Genomic DNA, 26,433 nt, shown 5'->3' with positions numbered 1-26,433 from the left:
CCTTGGTCCTAGTCCTTGAACTCCTTTAAAAACAACCACCCCCCTCCCTCCCCACACTAGCTCATAACTGCCCCCCCTTCACACACACACGCATACACACTGTCCGGCCAGGTCTCCATCAGAGCAGAGGTCAGGGAGGTCAGATTTCACACACAGCACGGTAAACAAAAACCACAGGATGACCTCAGCGTGATGGGAAAGGAGGGACAGCCATGCAAAATGACCAGGTCCAGAGATTATTTTTAAAGTGCATGTGACAGGTTTTCATGTGTTTCTAATTATTACTTGGTTTGGTGGGATAAATATTGATCATCAATCAAGTGGCAGGGATAAAGTAAAAAAACAACAACAAAAAAAACAAATACAGTTGAGGTGTAAAAAAAATGTCTCTACCTATGGCATCAACACTGAAAAATCCTCCAAAATGCAGACAATTTCTGAACAAGGAAGGCATTTTTTTGACAGATTAAACTTTCATTTAACAAAATAAATGTGTTTCATCTGATAATAATTTTATTCAAAGAGTGAATATCGCCTTTACTCTTACTGTACTGTACTACAGCTACTACAGTCATAACTGAACCTGTATTCCGAGTGCCTTACCCTGCAGATAGAGGACACATACAAGTTTTTCCTCATTTTCAGTATATGGATTGGCTTCATGTGAAAGCTCAGAACCTCCAGAATTCACTCTCTGAGCTCCAGAGGCTGCACTAGCACTGAGTAATGATTGGCTGTAGGTGCTGGGGTTTAGGAAGTGAGGATACAAACCAGAGAGAAGCATTGTAGGTTTAAACCAACTGGATTTCAGCATTGAAGCTAACAACCCAAGTGATTGACTCATGTTAGCTTTCGGATAATCATCTTAAGAATCTAAATACCTAATTTAACTTAAAATTAACACAGTAACTCCAACCAATCAGCAGTGACTTCAGCTCTTCTCTCTCTCTCTCATTCTCTCTCTATAGTGCTGTCCAAAGACCACCATAGCTTCCATTACCAGAACCACGTGAGGGGGCCACAGCTGCAGACCAGCCCAGACGAGAGGGTGCACACTGGGACTGTTGACCCCTCAGCAGACAGGAGCAGAAGAAGCACAGACAAGGGAAACTCTTTCACTAGCTGCCCTTTTTGTAACAAACTACCCCTAGTCTGTCACAGTTTATGCTTATTTTCATCAACTTTGAATGTGATGTGTGTGCCAAAGTTTGCACCTTCATTCAAAGATGCACTGTCACTTTGTGGTGAAGAGTTTGCCACCTGCATGTCTCCATGGAGATGTTACCGCTTTGTATTTTATGGGATATAAACACATAACATTTAGATCACCATGTTACTTTTGATTGTTTTGAAAATGCTATGTTCATTGAAAACAATGTATTGACATGCTTTATAAGTTTCACTTTCATTTCTGACTTGGTTTTTACTCGCACAACGCAATTGGTGGACATTTCACCAATGAAACTACTACACATTATATCAGGTTTGTTAAGTTGTAGTGTATTGTTTTGTATGATACTTTTTGGACAGAGTCTTACAGCTAACCATAAAGAAGGTTTGAATAGTGTCCGGGAGAGATGATTAAATTACTGAAACATGCACAGATGACATCTAAAACCTTTTCAGGCATGTTATTTTTTCAACAATAAAAACACCTGTAATTGAATAAGGCCATGTTGTGGAGCACTACAGGCAAAACAATAACATCTTGTTATGGCTTTGTTTAGCACGGGAAATTTGTATTGTTATGGATCACTTCGAACTAACCTTCGTAATACCATCTGTTGTTATGTATGTTATGTGGTTATGTCTTTTCTGATGCCTCTAACAGCCTCCAGCCACTTTGATTAGACTAAACAGGCAAGGTTGTTTTGATGGTATAAATACTCTGTATGTATTTTCTTTCTGAGCTGAGGGCGAGACGACACTGCGAGGGACACAGCTCTTTGACGATTGTGCACAATTGATTCAATAAACCAGACTTTTGATTCAAGACAACTTCTCTGTTGATTTTCATATCTTTAAGAAATTCCACAACAATCTCATTTATTTTATCATTATTCATTTGTTATAATATTAATACATTCAAAAAAGAACCCATTGCTACACAGACAATTCACTCAGGAAAAAAATAATTAAATTCAATTAAACCAAAAAGTATGGACAACTGATTGATCCATACAAACATATCAGTATAATGTGTGTCCCATCACAACTACAGTCTGACTACTCCACAGTCACACATTCAACATCCAAGGCAAGAACATCTCAAAGCAGACTTCAAGCTAAATTATTAACAAGCAAAAATAAATAAAAGTTGTTGTTGCTATGGTAGAGAAGTCTGTAAACTGTGCACAGCTGGATGAAAGTTACATTTGAGACTAGAACTGCAGGCGCTTGTCATCTGCTATTCTCTCAGTGCTCCAAAGGGTCACACTCAAAATTCTCCAAACTATTGTCTATATGGCAGAATTCACAGTGTGCAGGAGGTAGGGCTGCTGAGATAAGTTCTGTGAACATGGTGACTCAAGTTGAGGCATGGAAATGGCCCTATTTCACAAAGCAGGTTGAAATAACCCTAAGTTTAATTCCTGACTCAGACTTATCCCACTCAGACAGACACAACTCAGAGTTTTCGGTTTCAGAAACATGTTTGGAGCAGAGTTAGACCACTATTTTGTTCACTTTGAGTTTACCTGAGAATAGAAGCCACGGTCAATGGATCCCAGAAAAAAAGGTTTGACCATGGAAACAGTAAACCAGAGGAGGCGTCCATCTTAGAGCGACAGGAAGTCATGTGACAGTGGACAGGTTCAATTCAGGTTTGATTTTAAAATAAGAGTTCAAGTAACATTTGAATGAATAATTAGTATAATGCATTAAGACACAGTATTTATTTATTTTTCACGGGTATACTTCTGAAGTTCATTAAATACAAGGCGGCTTACAAACGTGGCTCAGTTACATCAGTTCTATCTGGAGGAAGTTTGTGGAAGGATCTCCAAAATGTTTGACCCAAGTCATACAGTTTAAAGGCAATGATATCAAATACTAAAGAAATGTATGTAAACTTCTGACTTTGAAGAAAGTAATAAAAAAAAAAAAAACTTCTCTCAAGGACAAGGCCCCAACAGATGATGTGCTCAGCGAATGTTTCAGACAAAGGAGTGCAGAGGAAGAGGTGCTGGAGGAACCATCATGGGAGGTCTGTATCTCCTCCTTTGGCCAGCCTGTGATTCCTGCTGGGTATCTGATTATTTATATATATATATATATATAAATATATAATTGTACTGGCGTCGTAGAACCCCGTTTCTACTATCCAGGAGTTAAACACCTCCACACAATAAGTCACTGATGCCAGGATGGGTGTAGACTGTCTTTATATGGCAGGTGTGAAACTGTAACAGCATAATACACAGTACATTAGCGACTTAACATGGGAAACGGCAAATAGCAACATGCTAATACACCAAATTCATGCCAGCAACGCAACATAAGTAGCATGTAAATTAGCCTGTAAATTGTTCATTTTTTGTACCTTTTTTTTAAACACATTTTATTATGAATATCTTTAACTTTTAGACTTGTATACTTACAGGAAAGGCCTTCATGAACTACAGCGTGACTAACACATGTCAGCCGAACAAGACCTTTCTGTTACACTTATGTCTGTTACACACGCATTACCGCACGTGACCTGTAGGGACAACATCCTTATTTTATTAAAGAAAATAGTCAAAATAGACAGGTCAGAACAATAATGTTTTGTCAATAATAATGGGATTACAATATGGTCGGAGATTATCTGTACTTAAAACTATGCATCAGGCCTGTACTACTCTTTTACATGCTATGTTCAATCATTTCAAGTCAAATTACACTTAAACACACTTACACTTAATAAACACTTAAAAATCAGCTGAACTGTTTTGTGCAGAGTAAGTGCATTGTCATTTTAAAATGTTTTCACAACAAGGCTCATCCTGCAGTTTGTCAAAGCAAATTCAAAAAGGCTTAGTTGATCTTAGCGCTGGAGGAACTTTTCCGTGGTTTTGGGCTACATGGTAATTAACATACGATTTGACAGAACACAGCGGCCCGCGATGAAACAAAGCAAAAAGAAATGAGGAAGGGTCGGCTGCTGACAGCTCCTCAAAGAACCACAGTAGAGTCTGGGCCCATATATTGTGTCTGTGCCAGAAGAGAGACATGTCTTCTCACATCTCTCCCGTCTCACAAGCCGTAGGCTTTTAATTAAAATACAATTACAATTAATACATAAAAATAAAATATATTTTATATATATATATATATATATATATATATATATATATATATATATATATATATATATATATATGTGTGTGTGTGTGTGTGTGTGTGTGTGTGTGTGTGTGTCTATAATATTCCTTAACCATAAAAAGAAAAGAAAGTGTATTATAATTTCAGAACAATTATGTAAAGCTTCATTTATCCATGCATTTTCTTCCACTTATCCAGGGCTAGGTTGCAGTGGCAACAGTCTTAGCACTGACCCCCAGACTTCCCTTACTCCAGACACATCCTCCAGCTTCTCCAGTGGGACTCCAAGGTGTTCCCAGGCCAGCCGAGAGACATAGTCCCTCCAGTGTGTCCTGCGTCTTACCCAAGGCCTCTTTCAGGTGGGACATGCCAGTAACAGCTCCCTAGGGAGGCGTCCAGGAAGCATCCTGAACAGATGCCCGAGCCACCTCAGCTGGCGCCTCTTGCAGTGAAAGAGTGGTGGCTCTACTCCAAGCTCCTACCATGTGACCAAGCTCTTCACCCTCTCTCTAAGAGAGCTCCCAGCCACCCTTCAGAGGAAACCCATTTCGGCTGCTTGCTCAAAGCAGCTCATGACCATAGGTGAGGGTAGGAACATAGATTGACCGGTTAATTGAGAGCTTTGCCTTTCGACTCAGCTCCTTCTTTACCACAACAATCGCAACAAGCACCACAGACTTTACAACCACAGCTATGAGCAGCCACATTGACAACTGGGGCGGAAAACATGGCCGTCTTGGAATCCCCAGTCCCCAGTCTCCTCCAGGATTTGGGAGCTGCTCTCTAGGAGGAGGCGTAGAAAGCCTCTCTGACAGAGGGTTCCGCCATACTTTCCTAACAGAGCCTCACAGTATGCTTGGGCCTGCCAGGCCTGTCTGGGTTCCTCCTCCGCCACCAGCGGATCTTACTCACCACCAGATGGTGATCGGTTGACAGCTCTGCCCCTCTCTTCACCCGAGTGTCCAAGACATGCTGCTGATGGTCAGATGACACGACATCAACCTCTGACCTAAGGTGTCCTGATGCCACATGCACTGATGGACACTGTGCTTGAACATGGTGTTCATTATGGACAAACTGGACTAGCACAGAAGTCCAATGGCAAAACACCACTTGAGTTCAGATCAGGGACGCGATTCTTCCCGATCACGCCCCTCCAGGTGTCACTGTCATTACCCACATGGGCGTTGAAGTTCCCCAGTAGAACAATGGAGTCCCCGGTCGGTGCACTGTCTAGTACCCCTCCCAGGGACTCCAAGAAGGCCAGGTACTCTGCACGGCCGTTTGGTCTGTAGGCCGACACAACATACCTTTCCCAAAGGCGCAGGGACGTGATTCTCTCGTTCACTGGGGTTAACTCCAACACATGAGGTGCAGGGCAATAATCAGAATCAGAATCAGAATCAGAAGACTTTTATTGCCATAGTCTGTGAACACAGTTCACAAACTAGGAACTTGATACGGTGAAAAAGTGCAACATAAACACACTGAATAAATACACATACAAATACAAATAAGGGCATGCACAAAGTTAAAAAGATATGCTTAAAAAAAATCAAAAATGGTGGTGGTGGCTAAGCAAGCCACCACCAGCTCCCCACAGGCAATGCCAGAGAAATGGACAGTCCAGCCCCTCTCAAGGACTTGGGTTCCAAAACCCAAGCTGTGCGTGAAGGTGAGGCCGACTATATCTAATCAGTAATGCTCTTCCTCCCACACAAGCTCAGGCTCCTCCCTCCAGAGCCAGTCTCCATTTCTAGAGCGCCTTCCACTGCTGCCCAGATCTCTGCACCAGCCCATATGAAAAGACAATGCAAAGACTACTGCAAGGTACTTTTTAATAGGTATATGTAGCTTTACTGTTCAAAAAATAAGATAGCGCTAAACTTTTCTAGCGCAGTTCTAACTTAAAGAAAACTCTTTTTAAAAGCTTAGTGAACTGACTGTTATTCACCTTGTTTTTAATGCACAAAACTGTCTGTTTATAACAATAGACATGGAGTGGAAAGTTTCAGATGTTTGGGTGAAGACTAAAGTCGCTGGTAAACACTAGACTCTTCTGACGGCGTTTTAATGAGAAATCTCCGCAATGCCTCGCTCCCCCGCTCTGTGTGTTAGCCTTATTAGGAGTGTCTGTGCCCGCTAATGAAACAGTACAGCTCTATGGGACAAAAAACAGCCACAAAGCATGCTTGAAATGACCACTGCATAACTGCTGTTGCCAGGCAGTGTTTCGAAATGTTAAAAATTAGTTTTGAAGAGCCATGGTTCTGCAGTGATTTACTTTTTTGAAATGCACAGGGATCTAAAGCCCATTTCATAGCAAATACATGGTCCCACAAATTTGGCATATCCATCTCCAATCAAAACTGTTTATCTGAATTGCGTACTTAAAGGTTCAATATTACACAAAACAGATTCTTGTGAGCTTTTAGCCCATCAAAAACATCCCCAGTGTTATATCCAGTGTTGTATTTTGTTTCATTCACACATTTGAATAATCCTGGATAATAAGCGGTCAATATCTCCAAGGCTAAAAATGCTCTGTGATGTCACGAAGTGGTAGTTTTCAAGTTAACAGCTACATTTTACCTTTAGTTTAGTAGAGATTGGAAGTTGCAGGGCTGAAATTATCTAAATGATTCCAGTGAAGGTGCATGGAGTTTCAAAACACAATGGAGCAATACAATGTAATATCTGCACCTCAAGAAACATGAAACATAGTTGTTCTATCTAGTTTTGCAAAGATTGTCAGCTCTTGAGGAAACACAGTCAAAATACAGTGGTTTGGTGAGAACTGATTTTTTTTTTTTTTTTTTCCTCTGGTTGCATTCGCTCTTATGCTTTGTTAATTCTCATCATTCTGCTCATTACTTTCATTACAGGCTCTGCCAATACATACTTGTAAAGCTCCTGAAATATCCCCAAATTTGGACTTCTTCAACTCCTAAAGTTCTAAATTCTACAAGACTACGATATGTTTACTATTATAACAGTCAACCTTTCACGTATAAAAAAGTACACAAGTTGTTGGGGAGCAAATTACTTCAAATAAACGTAATCAAACAAGACGTCCTTTTTTGCATCTCACACAGACTTACCAGTATTCGGTACCACCAGACGTCCCCCATTGTGGCCAAACACTCCGCTGATCCTCTGCTGCTCCTTACACAAGCCAACGGGCCCGTTCAGAGTCATCAAACCCTTCTTCCTCCTGTCTGCTGTGCCGCAGTAGTCCCGGTTCAGGTCCCGCGGGTACGTCTCCGATGGGGGCTTGTTGTGGTACTCGGCCCGCTCAGCTACGCCCAGAGACACCATAAAAGAGGACTGAACTTTGACCTTGATATCGGGCAGGGGGTCGAAGAGCTCCTTATCGGCCCCGTCCTGGAAACACAGAGGGGTGCTGTAGGTTCGACCCACCGTCAGGTCTGGCTGGATGGAGGAGTTCAGGAGTAGAGGGTTTCCTGGAAGAAGATGAGAGATTGGGGTTAAAACTAGAATTTACTTTACTTAATAAGTCCAGAATGACATCTCTATGCTCTCTCTGAACATGACGGTGCAATCAGATGTTGAAGGAAAGTCATTGGTCAACTATCATTTACACACAAAACTATATTTCTCTCTGCTCAGATTAGCAGATTTTAGTGATCGCTCATTGATGCACAACATCTGCAACATAGTTTAGTCCTCTGTAATATTTTTCTCCTTTTCTTTTTCCTTGTAAACAGCCATATTTGTTTTAATACGGAAGAACCATGTGTGCTTCTGATTGACTAATCCACCTGTCAATCCCGCAGAAAGCAGAATATACTGAGAATGATACAAACTTGTATGTGCCCTCTATCTGCAGGTTAAGGCTCTGGCAACACAGATTCAGGTTATGATCGTTGGACCCTTTTAAAGGTGCAGGACACATACAGTTATTTTAACCATATTAGAACATACTTCAAATAGAATAGAGTTAAAATACACAAAATAAAACTCATATAAAACAATAGTAAATACAGCACTGCACAAGTAGTAGAGTATTTTCCAACTATGAATGTTTTAGACAATTGGCAACATAAGTATCAGTAGTTGTCAACAAACATCATATTGGTGTGGAATAAAAATAAAAATTGAATTAATTTGTGTCTTAGTTACGGTTAAGCTTTTAAAAAGAGCAGCCTGAGATGACACTGAGAATTTAGAAAAATAACTCCATAGATCTGTCTTTGCTCTACTGCGCAGCCTGAATACTGCCGAAGCTACTGTATCGTTTATTTATTTGCACAGTGGTAAACTCAGGGAGGTTTTTATTATTTAGAGACCTCTTTTCAATAACTCAATTCTGGAATAGTTAAAATACAGTTGTCTTCCCTTTCACTGAGAGCTGGAAATGTGGATAAAGAATCAGAGTGCTAAGTGTCAACCATATGTATACTAATAGAAGAAAGCAGAAAATAACTTTAGACCACTGTAAACTAGTTCTGTTTTTCATATTTTTTTATATTTTTAATTTGAGTGCCAGTGATGCCAAAATGCTAATATCAAAGTATAGGATCAGTATTAGGCATACATACACCTATGTATTAATAATTCCCATTTTACAGTCTAAAAAAGCAAGTAAAGGTATTTAGCCTCAGTTTTTGAGTCAAGCAATTCAAATCTAAAAACATTAGCTGATAAATAACATCAAACAAAATGAGATTGGCAAATGTGTATATGTGAGGAGCCGTTACTGGGTTATCACCTAATGATGTCATGGGGTGAAGTTTTTGAGTTGAACGAAACAAAGAACAACTCAATAAATTTACAGTGAAGCTAAAAGTTCTAAAAAGTTGATTTAGAGATACTGTCAGTTGGTCTTTAATTTCTGTCAATATGCCCAAGCCAAGACATCACTGTATAATTAAAATGTAAGTTATTTGGAAAAGCAGATTGGATGGATGATACATGTCATTATAATTGCATCAAAAGTGACCTGGGTTATAACGAGCGGAGGCCCAGATATAGCATAAACAAATGAGGGTGAGCGTCTACATTTCAGTGTTCATAAAATAACATTTTTAACTTTTGGAGAATTATTTTGTCAGTAGTCAGTCAGAAATGCAAATGTGGTGAGTGGAGTTTGTGTAGCAAAGTTCACTGGAGATGCCATTTAGAAAGGCAGACATCATGAATGGAGATCTCGAACCTGGAAAACCTTTAGTGTCTGATCTGATAACAACTGAGTCCAAATCAGCATTTTACCGTACCTGGTATTAAAATTAAGAAAATTGTTAGTCTCATAGCATAATTGTCATGGTTTAAGACTTTCAATGATTTTTCCACATGGTAGCTTGCACTCACACTCACAGCAATAAGGTTACTTCATTACCGAGTGGAGTTTGCATGTTCTCCCTGTGTCTAGGTGGGTTTACTCCGTGCACTCCGGTTTCCCCCGTCAGCACAATGTATAGCACAGTGATTTACAGAATAAGAAAGACATTAAAATCACAATACAGCAAAACAAAACATAACTAATCACAAATAATCATCATAAAATTTACATTAAAAGAAATACGTAAAATCCCCCAGCTAAGGTAGTCCTGAAAAAGACTAGCTCTGGATCATGAAGATGGGTCCCTGCGATACCCACTGCTCCTGATGAGGTGCCCCGGCGGCATTGAAGATGGGTCAAATGCAGAGGACGAATTTCCCTATGAGGACAATATGGTGTAACCTGATTGCAGATGGCGATTTAGTACACTTCAGTAACTTTTAACAATGACATCTCAGGTCAGTGTCCAGTGCTGACCGGAGCATAGGGGCAAGAGAGATATGAAAAAGAGGCGCAAGAGAGAGAGGTGAGAGAGCATGACCCCAAACAGAAGCTGGCATTCACGGCGGTCACTATCACACGATTACATTTTAATTACAAACACAAACAGCTTGATTTGCCCCATCCATCTGCTGTGGTCCAGTATGGTTGCTCCCTGGCCGGCTGAAGGACAAGGGCTCGGGCTGGGGCGGGACAGTGACGAGCCAATGGGGTTAGGTGACTGCTTTGTAAATGAGAGCTGTCTCGTCCCCCGCAGTGTGTCTTCAGCTCGTGGTCATTAACAGTGGAACGGAGCCAAGTGGAGTGGTGGAGTCCTTGTGGCCAGATGCTAGGAGGCCAGGCAGGAGGCTAATGCTAGGTTATTTTTAGAGGGTTTGTTAATTACCAGTGGACGTGCGACGTGATTGGTGGACAGTGTTTAGAGGTGGGTGTTGTGACTTGAATGCTTTGATGGATGGAGTATGTCCCGTTAATGTATGGCCTCAAAAAATGTGACTACCAAGGTTTACTATAAAGGTGCAGTATGTAACTTTCTGAGGGTAGAATATAACCTGCATGATTAAATGGAAATAGAAAGTTAAAACAATACTTTGAGGCATTTTCCATGGTGAGAGATACATATGCCATACTGTGGAATGCTAAATCGGTACAGACATAAATTATTCAGAAATGTGTGAACTTCTTCTCAGAGTCATTGTTTTCAAAGTGATAATTGTGAGAATTTAATTTGAAGTTCAAATTTACACAGAATTAATATGAATCATACATATTTATTTATTTATTACGTTTGTTATAATTTGGAGCAGTATCAAGAGTAAAATTAAACAGAAATTGTACTATTTCTCTAATAGGTAGACTGCCACCTGCTTGTCTTGATGGAAACATAACACCTTTGCCCAGTCTGACCCTTGCATTTTTCAATTACAGGTGTTTTTATTGTTCACATATATCAAAAACATGTATTCTGACTGATCTCCTCTGCAACTGCTTATCTCCATGGAAATAGATAGGCTTAATGTCATATCGTGGCACACTCTCTTCAAAGCAATAACATCTGCATAAAGACACACAGTTGGCAGAACTTCCACCAAAAAAAGTTACATAGTGCACCTTTAATTCTAGTTCTAAGATAACATTTCTAATCTAAACAAGCCAACAATATATTCATTATAAGCACCGTGCACTATACATTAAAGTGCCTCCATATAATCCAATCCAATGAAGATAAAATGCAAAAGTAGTTCTTATTTGCTACTTCTGCTCATATAAAGCTCTCTGTATGGCTCTCATATGATTAAAACTATATGAGCGATGTTAGCCAAATAGCCCGCGGTCGGACAGATTAAAATGAACGACTGAACACACGTGGCACTATATCATATTCATACCCCCTTTACGCGGGTGACAAATGTCCCTATCCATTTCATTGATAAACAGTCTAGGAGAGAGTGGACAACCCTGCCGCACCCTTTTCCCATGACTTTAGATCTTGCTAGCGTTTCGTGCCCTGCGGTTATCTGAAGGGAGGGAGTGATCTGATTATTGCTGGAGTGAGCATCTTTGAGAGCGGAGTGGGCAGAATGGGAACGATGAGGGGAGTTAATGAAATGTACCTGGGCCTGAATACCTGGAGGGATGGTGCTGGAATTGGGCTCATGATTAAAAGTCAGTCAGAGAGAGAGGTAATGTAGAGAGCAGGGTCAGAGGAGGATCAAGTTACACGTTGGGTATTACACACAGGGAAAGAGGTACTGCAATGGCCACATGCAGCTGGTTTTAAGGCAGAATTTGATTTTAAAGGAACAGTATGTAGTGTGTGCCTGGTATTAACTTATCTTTCTTGCATTTCATCAATAATTTCAAAGTTTTTAATGTTGCTAAATCCTCCCCAATCCTTGATTTCATCCTTTTATTAAATTGTCTGCTTGAAATTGGAAAAAGTCCAAATTGGAAAGTCCACAAACCAAAGTAAAGGACTGAAAGTGAAGTAAAACTAGGAATACATTGAATGATATTATGACATTTACTTTTCTATATGGAATAAATTGCTTTTGGTATAGGTTAGATTTTATAGCCAGATGACCTTCCTTAGAAAATAGATAATGTAACGTGAATGGCAACTCTTATTCATACCCTATTCATGAATATGAAACACTGGTTGGTCCATATGTAATAAAAACAAGGTCAGTACAAGTTTAAAAAGATAGTTTTGAACATTTAAAGTTATCCCATTAAGTCTGCATTTAAATTATGAAAATGTTGTTTAAATTAGTTCAGAATGTAATAAATATCACAGTTTAAAAAGACTGTAAAATGTACTTATGCTTCTGCGGTTTATTTAGAAAGCTTCAGCGGTCCTTGTAGGGCATATAAAACAGTGTGCATAAATGTCACAAATTAATAACTTTACTAAATCATAATATTAAACCCAAAGGCGTTTACTAAAAATTGCTTATGTGAATAGCTTATAGTATAGCTTATTAGAAAATCGCCAGTGATGCATTTTTCATCAGTTCCCAAAAGTATAGGTGCAATTTCCTGCTTTGTTTATGGAAAAGCTAGTTAAACGTTAGCATCCTGCGAGAAAGGTGGCTATAGTATCTTTGAAATGCTATGTCATCAATGTTCAAAATTCTGTATTGGAGAAAAGTCAAGAAGACCGTTGTAGATGTTTGTTTGCTCTACTTAGTAATGAAAGGAAAATAGGTTTCTAGTGCAAATTTGTATTTTTTGGGGTCTGGAGTGGGTGAAATTTCTAGATTTGTCCATTACCCACACTTTGCTTGAATCTAACCTGCTTCTGCTATCACTTAGATCTTTCAGAGTGGTTATCATTTGCCAAAACCAACTTGATTTTCCCCATTTCATAATATCCTGAAGCTACACCAAATTTCTCAGTTGAAATCACGTTACATTGCCTCCAGTAGCCTCCAGTGCAGAATGTATAATGTATTTGTTCTTCTGAATCTTTCAAAGGATCAATTCTATGACCTGGATGTTTCTTACATCAGTTGACGCTCACACTCACACATATATCACACCACAATTAGGATTAAACTGAGGCTGAAACTGAAACTAAACCTGCACAAGACCAGGACTAAAACAGGAATAGAACAAGACAAAATCAAGTCTACATCAGGGTTAAACTGGGCTCAAACCAGGATCAAATAAGAGCAAATGTGAACGTACACACATGAAACACACATGAAAATGAGGGCTAAACTGCGGTACAATATTCCATTTTATAGCTCTGATCTTCTAAACTAAACAGGGACTAGAACAGGGCAAATCCAAGTCTACATCAGGACTAACCCCAGTGTGAACACATATAGAAAGGACTACCATAAAATCCACTGTTCCACATTGTACCGTACTTTCTGACATAGAGGAGCAGGAGTGATGGCTTTCCGACCAGGGGCAGACTGCAGTGAGAAGTGCCCTATTTAAACCCAGGATTGATGACCTACTGGCTGGCTGTGGACTAGACCTGGGTTTGGCTCCTGATCCCGGTTTGGAATGTGAAAGGGGGGCCCGGGCTCGGCGGAGGAGAGGGGATAAGGGGAATGGGCTCCCATAGGTGCTTGTCATGGCGTTTGGGTGACGATGGATAGCAGGTCACCACAATGGCTATCACTTGTGCTAACCCAGAAGTGTCAGGGAAAAAGAGGGCTGCAGCAAGGCCAAAGCTATCCACTCTGCCACTGCTAATAGACAGGGTTTATATACGGAGTGTGTGAGGTGAGAAAGGGAAGAGTACAGTCAAAATGTGTTGGGTTATATTTAGATTAAAAAGGACATGCGCAGTGCAGATGGTAGTGAAATCCCAAGGTCTTTCTTCAAAATATAGTATAACAAAACTAACAAATGTGATAGTGTTCGATAGCAGTCCGACAAGATCTTGCGCCACAATGATCTTGCGAGATAAAATTGCCACAAAATGCACACATGAAAAAAAATGTATCTTGTGAGATGTGTTTACAATTGGGTTGGATTAAAAATATTAAATTAAGAAAAAATAATTGCGAGGCCAAAATTGTGAACCGAACCACACAATTTAGTTAGTCAACACAATTTAATAGTCAAAAAGGTCATTGTTCTTGGAGACCCAATCTTGTGTGTCATCTTAACTTGGGTCTCATTACACCTCTATATTAAACCTTTTATAATGCGGTAACTAAATGAATATGGTACGTCAAGAAGTAACTGCTTGTAGTTGTTTATAAATTAGAAATAGGTGAGCATTTGTTGCTCACAGGGCCAGCTCTGCAGCAAGGCTCCAGGAAAGCATACCATTGTAAATAGTTAAAAAAAAAAATAAAAAAAAAATAGGTTGCACTGCATTTTACTTCTGCCGGTATAGGGCCTACTGTTCTTGTGGCTTCTTTAGTAATTTATTTAATGTAAGACAGACAAACAAAGTGAGCAGTCACAGAGTAGTGACAAGAGGTGATAAGACATGACAACACATGACAAGACGTACCATGGTTTGTAGATGTAACAGCTATTTATTTTATTTTTATTTATTTACAATTATATGTGACAAGTCTGTGTTGTATATGTGCAAGTGTGTGCGCTTGTGTGTGTGATATTTCCATTAGGGGGGTAAGGTGGAGATGACAGACGAAAGTGCTAGTACTAGTAATTCTTGAGAGTGAGAAAAGATAAAAAGAATGTAGATTGGGGGCGGGAATAAAATAATAATAATAATAATAAAAATGAATGAGATGTTGTGATTGGTGAAGACCAGTTGTTAAGCTCAGCTCAAGTTTTTCACTTTAGTATTTCTATTTGAAGCTGAAAACACAAAGCTAGTGTATGTGATCACAGCTGTGTGCCATTTTGAGAGATGTAAACAATCAATATTTAAGCCACGACGTTGTATCTTACGACATATTAAGGGTCCTATTGAGGTTATTCTGCCCCACCCACTTTTGCCTCTAAATGCTACTAAGCCGCACTTTCTCTGTGGTGGAACTTCTGGTTAAGCGGGAATCCCATTAATTTACATGGAGAATTTGAGAAAGGTTTTGCAGCTAAAATACGGCATTAAGAGATTGATAGATAGATATTTTACAGATCCTGAGGAAAATTCAAGTTTAGCTACAGCCACGTACTACACTTCTCAGTCGCCTTTGTGTCTCAGTCAAAGGTCTCAGTGCATTGTAACAGGAGGACTGGTCAGGGAGGGTCAGTAGATCCTGTGTCAGGGCAGCGTCACTTGTCCCTCCTCTGTGTCCTGCAGCTGGTCAGTGATGAAATGGGTCATTCTCTCTAAGCATTTCATCTGGAAGGTCTCAGAATGTTTCGTCTGGAAAGTCTTCCGCCATATTTGCTGCCACGTTTAGTGTAAGACGCCACATATGGTGTAAAAAAAATCCTGTAGCATCTCAAAGGTCCAAAGTTAGCTTTTTAGCTAGCCTCTTGCACAGTCTCCATGGATACAGGAAAAACAAACAGCTCATTTCACACAATCCAACAGTCCCTTATTTGAGTCCTTTGAACTACAAATGCTGCACTTTTTAGTTGGTTAAATCCCATGATATGATGTTAAAAACTGAGTTTAAAGAACAAAATGTTTCAAAAGGTTGATTTGTGTAAAATGTTTAAAGTTCATATGCACCAACAAGTTAACAATGCACAGGGAGGCTTTAAAACAGCTTTGTAGTCTGTATAGAGCGTATTTGCTGTCAAGATCAGCAGCCCCATGCACAATAATACAACCAGAATGAGGATAGTGGCGCCTAAGGCAACTTCTGGAATGAGGTGGATAAGAATGTTAAAGTAAATTGTAATGTGCCCTTGCCAAAAACATAGCAATGATTTACTGACCATAAACAAAGAATACTATATTCATTGGCAAACATTATAAAGATTTGCAGTACAGTACACATTACTACATGGTAGTACAAGTGTTAGGTGAGTCACATAGCTGGGTTAATACACTGTAGGTACGCCATACTGTGGGACATTCTTGGCAAGGGAATAACAACTTCCTGGATACTGAGTGTAGCTGACACTCCGTTGGAAAAGTTAACTCCTTTAAGGATAAATAATTAAATACATATTTTCTCTCAACATGTTACATATTGTTTTTTTTTGTTGTTTTTTTTTTTTATCTGTGAACAATTGTCAATACTCAGCAAGGGCCTTTTACGTAACCTCCACACTGCTCCACTATCAGAATAGCTGCTCCCTTTCCTCCATAGATCCCCAGTCTCCAGTAATACGTCAGCCCCCAGCTCGTGTGATCAGATCTGGGACTGACAGCAGGTGCGGGTGGGCTGCCTGCGTGCTGTTTATGCCATTGATTATATAGAGCCCTACAATAACAGCGCGCCGCATGTTTGTCACAGTGGACAGGACGCCACCCTTGGCCCGATTATGGACTGATAAATCCTCGTCAGATTTAGAGGGGGGGAGCGAGTGGCGGTGGTCCATGCAAACAAACTGCATCAATCACAATACCGGCGCTGTCATCTGGCTCTGCGGCGCGGCCTTGTGGTCAGCAGCGCGTGTCACAGCACTCGGGGGGGTGGCGGTGAAATACTGGAGGTGACGGGGGAAGACGTGTAGCCTGTTTAAATGGGGTGAACTAGAGGAAACGATGGACGGTAAATAAGCAAATAATATGAGATGGTAGTTCTAGGCATAAGATGAATCATAGGTTTAAAGTGGACGTATTATGTAAAATTGACTTTTAGAGCTTTTAGCCTGGAGTGGTATTTCACTTCATTCACGCATCTAGGTTAAGTAATCCTCTGTAAAAAATAAATAAATAAAAATCCTTTGCCTGTAAGCAGTAACCAAACACTTGGGTTGTATTTTCCCAGGATTGTTGTGTCACAGGTTGAAACCCTGCTCCCTCAAAATAGGCTTACTTAAAGTTGTATTTCAGTTGATTCATATTGCCCTAAATCCAAGGCATAAATGCTCTGAAAATTACTCTTTTCACCTACCATCTATCTCTGCCAACTTTTCTGTACAGTTGAAAATACATGTTAAAAAATGTCACATAGCCATTTTTCAGCTATTAAAATAAAAAAAATGAAAAAATGAAAATCTGCTGCTTTCTTATGGCCACTACCTAAACCCCAGCACCTGCAGTCAATCATGAATCAGTGCTAGTGCAGCCTCTGCAGCTCAGAGAGTGAATTCTGGAGGTTCTGAGCTTGCACACGGGACATGGTCTGCCCATATACTGAGAATGACAAAAACGTGTATGTGTCCTATATCTGCAAGTTGACATTTGATTGTATAGTTCCTTTTTTTAAAACAATAAGCACACAGACTACATACCAGTCCTTTAAATGTATTTATATGTAAAGTGAAATATGTTTGCGGTAGATCGCTTCAGGTTTGTCAAATGAACATGTGATTCATTGAACTGAGAGGCAGAAAATGATGGTATGTCAGCCCTCTGTCAATCAAACCCCTCCTGTGCACTGTAGCAGAGTTCAGAGGAGCAGGAACATGGGAACTAATCACTTCTGTTCTGCTTTCAGGATACCTCAGCACTGTGTCACAGCCCGACAAGCTGCTATTACCATCCATAGGATGTTTTACTGTGTCAAAACTGATAAATGTGAATGTAACTTAAAGATATTTTCATGAAATGATAAGTCCTTTCCTGACTATTAGGTGCACAGGTGAGCAAAGTGGCCTCAAAGTGACCTAATTGTTTTACAGTAAACTGAAATAATGGCGTTGCCTAATCAAAAGCATACACAGAATGGTGCGTTGTTTCATTCACACATGTAATCTGCTCAGTCTTTGTTTCTGATCGTGGCTCATAAACATGGGTCGTAGGTCTCACAGTGAGACAGCGAACAGAGAATAAATGTATAACTAAAGACAAACTGGGACTGAACTCAAGCGTGTCTGATATTTTGAAGCCTTGATCACTGAGTGAACCCTCCTCTCGCTGCGTCTGCGATCAATCTTTGTCAAACATGTGGCCAACAGCAGCGCTCGATCATTAAACACCAGCACACAAATTTGAATGTTGAAAGTATTGTAACAACACTATGTTCTTCCGCAAGAAAAGAATCCGAATTGTCTAGTGTGGATTTTGAACTGCCAACCTTCTCATTATCGGACACCATACCATACCACCTGTTCCACTGTCTCTATCTTACCTTGTCTGGTGGTCTTGAAGTTGAAGGACTGGAATCCTCCGCTGAGCGCTGAGGAGTCGATCACGTCTACTCCATATTCACTGTGGTTCTTTCGGTACAGCATCACGGCCACCACCAAGATGGCCACCGCGATAATGCCGGCACCCAAACCCGAGTACAGAGCTACGTCATTGGAGCTGTCCATACCTGCACACAGCAAGTAACAAGAAAAAAAGGTTTAAGTTTGAATGTATTGGTAAGCGGGCTGGATATAAAAATAGCAGATAGCCATTATGTCAATGTAAAAAAAAAAAGTATAAGTATGTCATCTTTATTCATCTTATTCCATTAAAAGATGAACTAGGTACATTTTCTTGTGGGTGTTGGTCTACGTCACCCGCTTGTCTCCATGGATATGTTATTGCTTTGCCTGGAATGTTACACAGTATGACATTATCTCTCTTGCATTTATACGTTTACAAGTGTGTTTACTGCCACAACCTTGACAACGCTGAAAAAACATGCATTTCTCCAGTGAGCAGGCTTGCCTCTTCACAGATCTGAGAGTTAACCTGACCTTGTAGCATTACGTGATTGTCTCCATTGAGATATACATGTTTAACACCATATTCTGGAACATTCTAGGCATAGCATTAACATCGCAACGGCAGCTAGCAGTGGCAGACTCTAGATAAGTTATACCAAGTTGCACCTTTATGGTTGATAACAAGAAATTAATGTATTTTAAGTTTGAAGTTTTGCCATAAATCGCAACTACCTTTATCGTAAATTATTGTTGTTTTATTTGGGCATCCACATTTCTAGTCGTCTGCCCCAGGTCAGATATTATTGTATGAATTAAACTAGAGCTACATTGCTGCTTGAAAGTTCATAACCTTTTGCTACTTTGTCGAGTAATTTCCAACTCTTTGCAACTCAACAATTCTTCCAGAGTATGCATCACTTTGAACAATAAAACAGCTAGCATGGCGTCTAGCTTCTGTACGGCTTAAACGCATCATGCTTTTATTACCAAGTCTGTAAAAGGGCGAGCACAGGCAAGAGTTACAATATGTTACAAAGACGCAGAGAATGAAAGAAGAATTATAGGATGTGCTAAACTTAAATGTACCATCTGTCGCACGCCTCCACACAACATTACAGCGGGGAGACAGATCAGAGGAACGTATGCGGTAGTTATGCTAAATGCTAACACCGCGCGCGCAACTTGCTAGCACGACGCCCTATTAGCCTAAGTGCTGTTGAGTCACCCGTCTGTATCCCATAGCCCCGGTGGGTGATGGGTTTGCGTGCGGAGGAGCCATTGACCACCAGTGAAGGCTAGGCAGTTTCAAGGTAAAAGTGATTTAGATTTACTCCGAAGATGTGGTGAGGTATCATCAAGCTGCATGGGGCTTTATTGCTAGCATTTATTTTGATTTTTATTAACAGAGAGGTGCCAAGATGTACGTTGCATTTTAGACAACTAATTTTAATAAAACATAGTTAAACATGTTATATCTGATTTTTACTATCTTCAAAACATAAAAAAACAGGGCTGGCTCATGTAAAACGGTTTACAGCGGTCCAAAGTTATCCCTTATGGATTGTGAGCATCCTAGTTATTTACTGCGATGAGTTTATAAGCACTTTTCGCAACTCCGAGAGACCAGACCGAAGCTTTGTAGTCATGGTAAAGGTAACACCAACTAGCATGCTAACACGCACACATTTCCTCATTATCAGACAGTAAAACACTTTCTATTTAGATGCAGGTATAATTAGATATTTTTAGTTATAACACATTATTGATATCGATTAGCTATTTTTTTCACCCCAAAAGTCTATGAGAAAAATGAATGGGATTTTTTTGTACAGTGACATAGACACTAACCTATTTTTCTACAGTAATAACTTCATCATTATTATTTTTTGGACCTATTTGTTTTATGTCTGTTTGTGTTACCGTATAGCGCAAATTGAGTGGTGAAAATACACTCCTTCCTTTCCAAAAAACTACAATAACTGATATTACTATAACTGCCAATCATCCGCGAGTATGACGGACTGGTAACTGATAGGCCATGTTAATCATAGAATCTCTCATGCTAACATCTGACAGCCAGCTATATGGCTCCAGTAGCTGACTGAAAGACGCTGCAGGCTGGCGAGGACTGCGTGGTGAATGGGTCAGATTAGCTCATTTGCAACAATTACGGCAGATTAATCTTTCACGAACGCAGCACATGTTCAACTGTCAAAACCAATACATCTACGAAGGGCACAGCTGTAACGGAAAACCCGGGCTAATGATGAGAAAGTGAGACATTTCAGGGTTAAATAAGGATTCTCAAACGGGCAAATCAAGCTGTCTGCTAACTGTTCTGGTATTCAGGACTTTTCACCATTCATAGGATATAATATTTTGTTTTAAACTGTTAATTGCTATGGGGATGGTCATAATTTCTCATCATTCTGAAACCCATGGATAACATATATTTTGAATGCCCGTGGTATTTTATTGTTATAGAGCAGGGGTAACAAAATGGTTGCTCTCAAAGGGCCAAATGTAATTGTTAGATAAATGTAACTAAATGTAACCAAATGTAAGGTAAATACAACTACTTTTTAATCTTGTTAATTAAGCGTTTCTATATTTATTATTTATTCAAGTTACAAATATTGCACATGGATTTGCATTGATATGAAAAAAATTGCTGCATAACTGTGTATCTCCTGATAAACTGATATGTTAGGACAGTCATACCTTTTAATTTACTTAGTCGCGGGCCACATAAAATGATGTGACGGGCCACATTTGACTCACGGGCCTTGAGTTTGACACGTGTTGTAGATATTGAGGCCTTAAATATTGGCTGTGGATGGCAATATCACGATGGAATCTATATTATGGATATTTGGTTTGTTTTTGAACACCATCCCCTTGGTATTTTCTTTGGTAAGAGGGGATAGAGCTCTCTCTCTCCACTAAAAGCACTCCCAAATAGACATTACTTCTTTTTTGGCTCTGAGTGTTGGTTTTAGTTAAGATCTGGAAGCTCTGGCGTCTTTCTTTCACCAGCACATGGGTCTGTGTGTCTAAGGGCCTCAGTTATAAGTCCATGCACTAAACTGCGAGTATAAAAATAGCATGTGCAATTTGTGGGTGTGTTGCTGGTGATTTACCATCAGGAAGCACATGCATTATTTCTGCTGCAAAACTGACATGTAAATAAGAGTAGTTTAGCAAGTGCTACAGTTTGCGTGCCTCTGCTACTTCCAAATATTTTCGCATAGCATTTGGACCGCACAGTCTCTGCTTTAGGACATGGGACCTGCACCTGTCTCTCCAGTGTACAATATTATCACACATTTTTTTTCTCTCATAGTTATCATAAATCTGGCAGCATCCGTTAACCAACTTCATTTGCATTTCCTCTGCTTCAGATTTTATGCATGTTTGCAAAAAATACCCCATTTTGCAGATTCATTCACTCATAAGAGCAAAACTGCGAAGCATCTTCTTTAGCGCTTCTGTAAGAAACTGCGTTGGGTTTTTGCTCCACTTTTAACATGCTTAGCTGTTTAGGACATGAGCAAACACTTGATGAATGAAGCCCAGTGCTTATGATATCATCGGTCTAGTTTGTGTTCTGTCAAAAGAATTAAACTGACTGAAAGCGCAATACCAGCAATTGCCAAGAGAGGGTAGTGCGTCCAACTAAGGGAGCAGTGTGTAGAAGAAATGACAGCAGGTCATTTTCATATAAATATTTAATGAAATCTGAAGTTTGGGGCTGTGACTTTGAATATGAAGGACTTTCTGTACGGTGACTGACATGCAACTTTGCTGTGTTTAACACCACATATCAAATGTAACTTTCTAAATTGTCCGCTCAGCTGTAGTCTTAATTTCCTTCATATGCTGCTTACTTAGTAGCTTACTTAGCAGGAAACGCACCACAGTTCACTTTAATCGGATGAAGTGTGAACACGCTGTATGTGTATTATACGTGAGGAGTGAGGAGGAAAAGTGAGCCACAGCTTAGTTGAACAGGAGTTTTGGCAAAGTTTATGTGGAGAAGCACTGCCTCAGACAGGAAAATCAGCCTGTACTTTCCTCAGACAGACAACACAGCAGCTGCTAATTATGATATTAATCAAGTAGTTAGTTACTAAGCCTGAATATTTCTTATTAAACTATGTATACATTATGCATTAAACCTTTGTTCATCACTCAGATGTAGCGAGAACATGCACATTTTACACCAAGAGATTCCCTTTAGAACCCAACTCAAACTTAGAATGCTGACAGTTGTAAGCTTGTTTGTGAAACAGTGGTGATGATACATGCATGTAAGAATAAAAATGAGAAGAAATCATGCAGTGTGGTTTAGACTACAGTTAGCTGGGGGAAAACCTCCATCTTACCCTCTCCTCTGCATCTTCTTCTCTCACAGCCTATAAGTTCATGCATTCTATTTGGACTTTCCTCTTAGAGTACCATTTCTTGGCAAGTCTAGCCTCATCCTTTTACCCACATTTTCACTATCCCTCTTCCAAATCACCTCCGTCTGGACACCATTATCTAATACTCTAGGCATTTTTGACCATCAGTTCAAATTATGGACCAATTCTGAATTAACTCAATATTATCAAGCCTTTTCCAGTGTCCAAGCTATTTATTACAGACACTGACCACTTCATGATGCTATATATTTTACAGTGTAAAAGTGCATCTTTTGTAGGGCTGAAGACCTTTAGTCAACATCTGACTAATCATTTTAATTAGATTTTAAGGATTTATATAGGACAACAGCAGAAAACAGAAGTAAATGAGCTGCAGAATTTGGTATTTGGTGCTTATGTATAAAAAGGCAGATAAAACTCATGATTCACAAGTTAAATCTTTACATAAACACATCATTTCCTAGTACTTTTGTTGTTTTTGCGACACACAGAGATACGTAATAGTTTCTAATGCTTTTACCACACCCCTTTTTAGTTGAAATACAGGTATCGGTCGACAGAACATGTCTTTAATCGACAAAGAATTTCTTTAGTCGTCTACTTGAATAATTTCTTGGAACTTCACTGTGTACTTTGACTTTACTAATATTATTTTGTATTAAATCATACTTGAATGAAATTTTTCTGCTACACTATTCACTGCTTTACCTTTTCTCTCCATACCCCGCAATAATTCCCCTACAAACTATAAAGTCCTCTAGTTCCAAAGCATGTATCTGCAATGCACCACACCACCATACCCATGCAGTCCGTGCATTCTACCTCAGAAACCTCTACTTTTAATTGACTCCTCAGTGCCTAACCACGCAAAAGTCTTCAAAGACCCTTTTAAGTCGTCTTCATCTTCTGCTATAACTAGTGCGTTGCCACTTCCCTACACAGGTGACCCGCTTCCACCCCCATGGCTTCAAAACTACAGCCCCAGCCACGTGCGTTTTAAGTGAGATCGTGCAGGGAGGGGTAGAGGGAGTAGCAGAGGAGTAGAGATGAGAGAAAGAGAGGACTCACTTTCAGGTTTAACGTCATGTAGCAGCTTTCGATCTGCAAAGACACACAGGGATGGGACAAAGAGGAGAGAAAAGTGGTGATTAGAGTGTGGATTTGGCGTGAAGTCGCTAACAAGTGCTATGTTACTACGGGGTATGCTGCCAGGTATAGGTGTCAGTAGTGTCCATGCTACACTCGCATTAAAAGGTGCTGTCAGTGTTTATAGTGGAGAGGGTGAGAGTTCTAATAGAGGCTGGATTCAAAGTGGCATTTGGAATAAAACAGAATGAACTAATGGATGGATGAGGGTCGGAGAATGGTCAAAGAATGGAAACTCAAACTATGAATGTACAAATAGAATGTTGATGCATGACAGTAGTTTGAAAATGACTTGAAGCATTGTAGCGTAGCAGATTTTTTCCAATATCTCTATGTTAAAAAGAATTTGAATTATTATTGCACATAAAACAGAAAATAAAAAAATAATATAAAATAAAAAAAATAAAATCAGAAAAGTGTTAAACCTCGGCTACGACTTTTTGTTTAAATAAGTATATTTTGTGTTTTCCCCCCAAAGAGTATATTGTAAAAGCAGCACTTTGTGGAAAAATTAGAGCCCTGCAGCTAATAATAAAGTATTTTTATTTCTCGTAAGAATTGCGATTAGGCAGTCCACCCCAGTTTCACTTTGCCGTCTGAAAAAAGCTGTTCTAAAGTTGTTTTAGGGAGGATCATACAGATTTTTACAGATTCTTCTTTGCAATACAATGTCTGATGTATCTGTTAAAAGTCCTTGGCCTCTCTTTTACCTTTGTGTGCAAACGGTGCTGTGATGCAACTCCAGAAGCACAGCAGAGAAATCCAATTGGTTCAATAATTACCTGTACCTGATCCAGATTGTACTATAATGTTGCAGTACAAGCATGGAGGTTTGTCTGGAGTTGTACAGTACATTGACTGAACACAAGATGGTGGGGAGGCAGTGATATTATCATGGACGGGGAATTTCATCAACCTACACTGCACACAGCCCGTCTGAACAGGCCTGTACGGAAAGTTGTGAACACACATATTCTAGAGATATTAGGTAAATCATTTGAGTTTCTTTGAGGGTTGGTTGTTGAAATCCTGCTACCAAGATTGCAAATGCAGCTTTAGACAAAAAACCAAAACAAAAAAGCATAGATGTGAACTTTAAACTTCAGTTTATTTGTGTTGGAAACATTCCACTCAATATAGTTTACTGGCTGAAATAGGGATGCATTTATATCAAGACTGGTGTCAGGTCTGATCCAGAAAAGAAATGGTGCAGCGTCTACAGCGATGCGGTCACTGTATCACTGAGTGGAGTTGAAAAGCAACTTTCAATTTACTGATCAATCTACGTTCCTACATTCACCTATGGTCATGAGATTTAGGTAATGGTGGAAAGGACAAGATCGCGGATACAAGCGGTCAAAATTAGTTTCCTCCGCAAGGCGCTCCCTTAGAGAGAAGGAGCTCAGAATGGAGCCGCTGCCCCCTCTACTCCGGGAGTTATTCCGGGCTAGAGTTATATCTCTTGGCTGACCTGGGAACACCTTGGAGTCCCCCTGGAAAAGTTGCAGGAAATGTCTGGGGTTTGGGAAGCCTGGGAGTTCCTGCTCAGACTGCTGTCCCTGCAATCCGGCCCAGGATAAACAGAAGATGGATAGATGAAGTGTGGAATATTTCAGGCAAAGCAATAAAATCTCCAGGGAGACAAATATTGGTTGATATTGGACAGTGACAGATACTCCCTCGCCAAGTTTAAACTAAAAAAATATGATTATGACAAACAAAACAATAAAATGAATCTTAACATGATAAAAGTCAAAAGGAGCCCTTACTTTGCGTGCAGAGTCCGTTGGTGCAGTTCTCGGAGGCTTGGCTGTTCCCCTCACACATCCTCCCTCTGTGCCGTGGGGCTGGAGAGTTACACTCACGACTGCGTTGTCTCTCACACTGACTGCTGCAGACCGTCCACTCACTCCACTCGTCCCAGCCACCGTCAACTGCAACACAAGCAAGAAAGACAGGGAAAATCAGGAATCATCATTTTAGATTCCTCAAAGTAGCCACTCTTTACTTTGCCGACAGCGCTGTCCTTGGCCTCTCAATGATGTTCTGAAATGTTTTCCACTTCACAGAAGTGCCTCGTCAGGGTCAACAAATGTTGAGAGTACGAATCAGTCATCAAATAAAGGGTGGCTTTCCACCACTGCTGTCAGCCCCAAGGCAGCTGTGGCTAGTTGTATCTTACAACCAGTATGCAAAAAAAATGCATTGTAAAGCAGACAAGTACAAATTAACTAAACATTTGCAGCTTTTTGTTTTACTAAATTCTATTAATGTAAGACTATGGTGTGAAATAACACCAGTTTTGTAAATTATTGTCAAGCTCTGACAAAATCCATTCATGTGAAATGCACATATTGGTGAACAACAAGGCACAAACTAGTGGGGAGGAGTTCAGTTATCACCGCCAAAGTTCTCTGGTGAGCACATTGCTTCACAGATGTACCACCATGAAAGATCTGACAGCACATTTGTTGTTTTCCTATTGTAATAGTCAAAGCTAATATTAACTCGGCAACAACACTGTGTACTAATGAGGCAGTTATTTGTAGGGACTAGATTTGTGTGACAAAACTTGTGAAATCTTTTGTCAGATTT

At 39.9% G+C, this 26,433-nt stretch overlaps 1 protein-coding gene across 1 annotated transcript in view; it reads right to left on the bottom strand.

Moving 5' to 3' along the window:
* Nucleotides 1–26,433, bottom strand: part of unc5db (unc-5 netrin receptor Db) — a 195,228-nt gene that overhangs the window by 62,528 nt on the left and 106,267 nt on the right. The window contains exons 7-10 of the mRNA XM_055224249.1: nt 25,608–25,772; nt 23,761–23,793; nt 18,244–18,429; nt 7,407–7,769 (exon numbers count right to left, since the gene is read on the bottom strand). Coding sequence (XP_055080224.1) covers nt 7,407–7,769; nt 18,244–18,429; nt 23,761–23,793; nt 25,608–25,772 — 747 coding nt within the window. The remainder of the gene's footprint in view (nt 1–7,406; nt 7,770–18,243; nt 18,430–23,760; nt 23,794–25,607; nt 25,773–26,433) is intronic.

This window comes from Periophthalmus magnuspinnatus, chromosome 9, assembly GCF_009829125.3.
Source record: "Periophthalmus magnuspinnatus isolate fPerMag1 chromosome 9, fPerMag1.2.pri, whole genome shotgun sequence".
NCBI lineage: Eukaryota > Metazoa > Chordata > Actinopteri > Gobiiformes > Gobiidae > Periophthalmus > Periophthalmus magnuspinnatus.
Note: the sequence above shows the minus strand (reverse complement) of the source record. Positions and strands in the feature narration are given on the sequence as shown.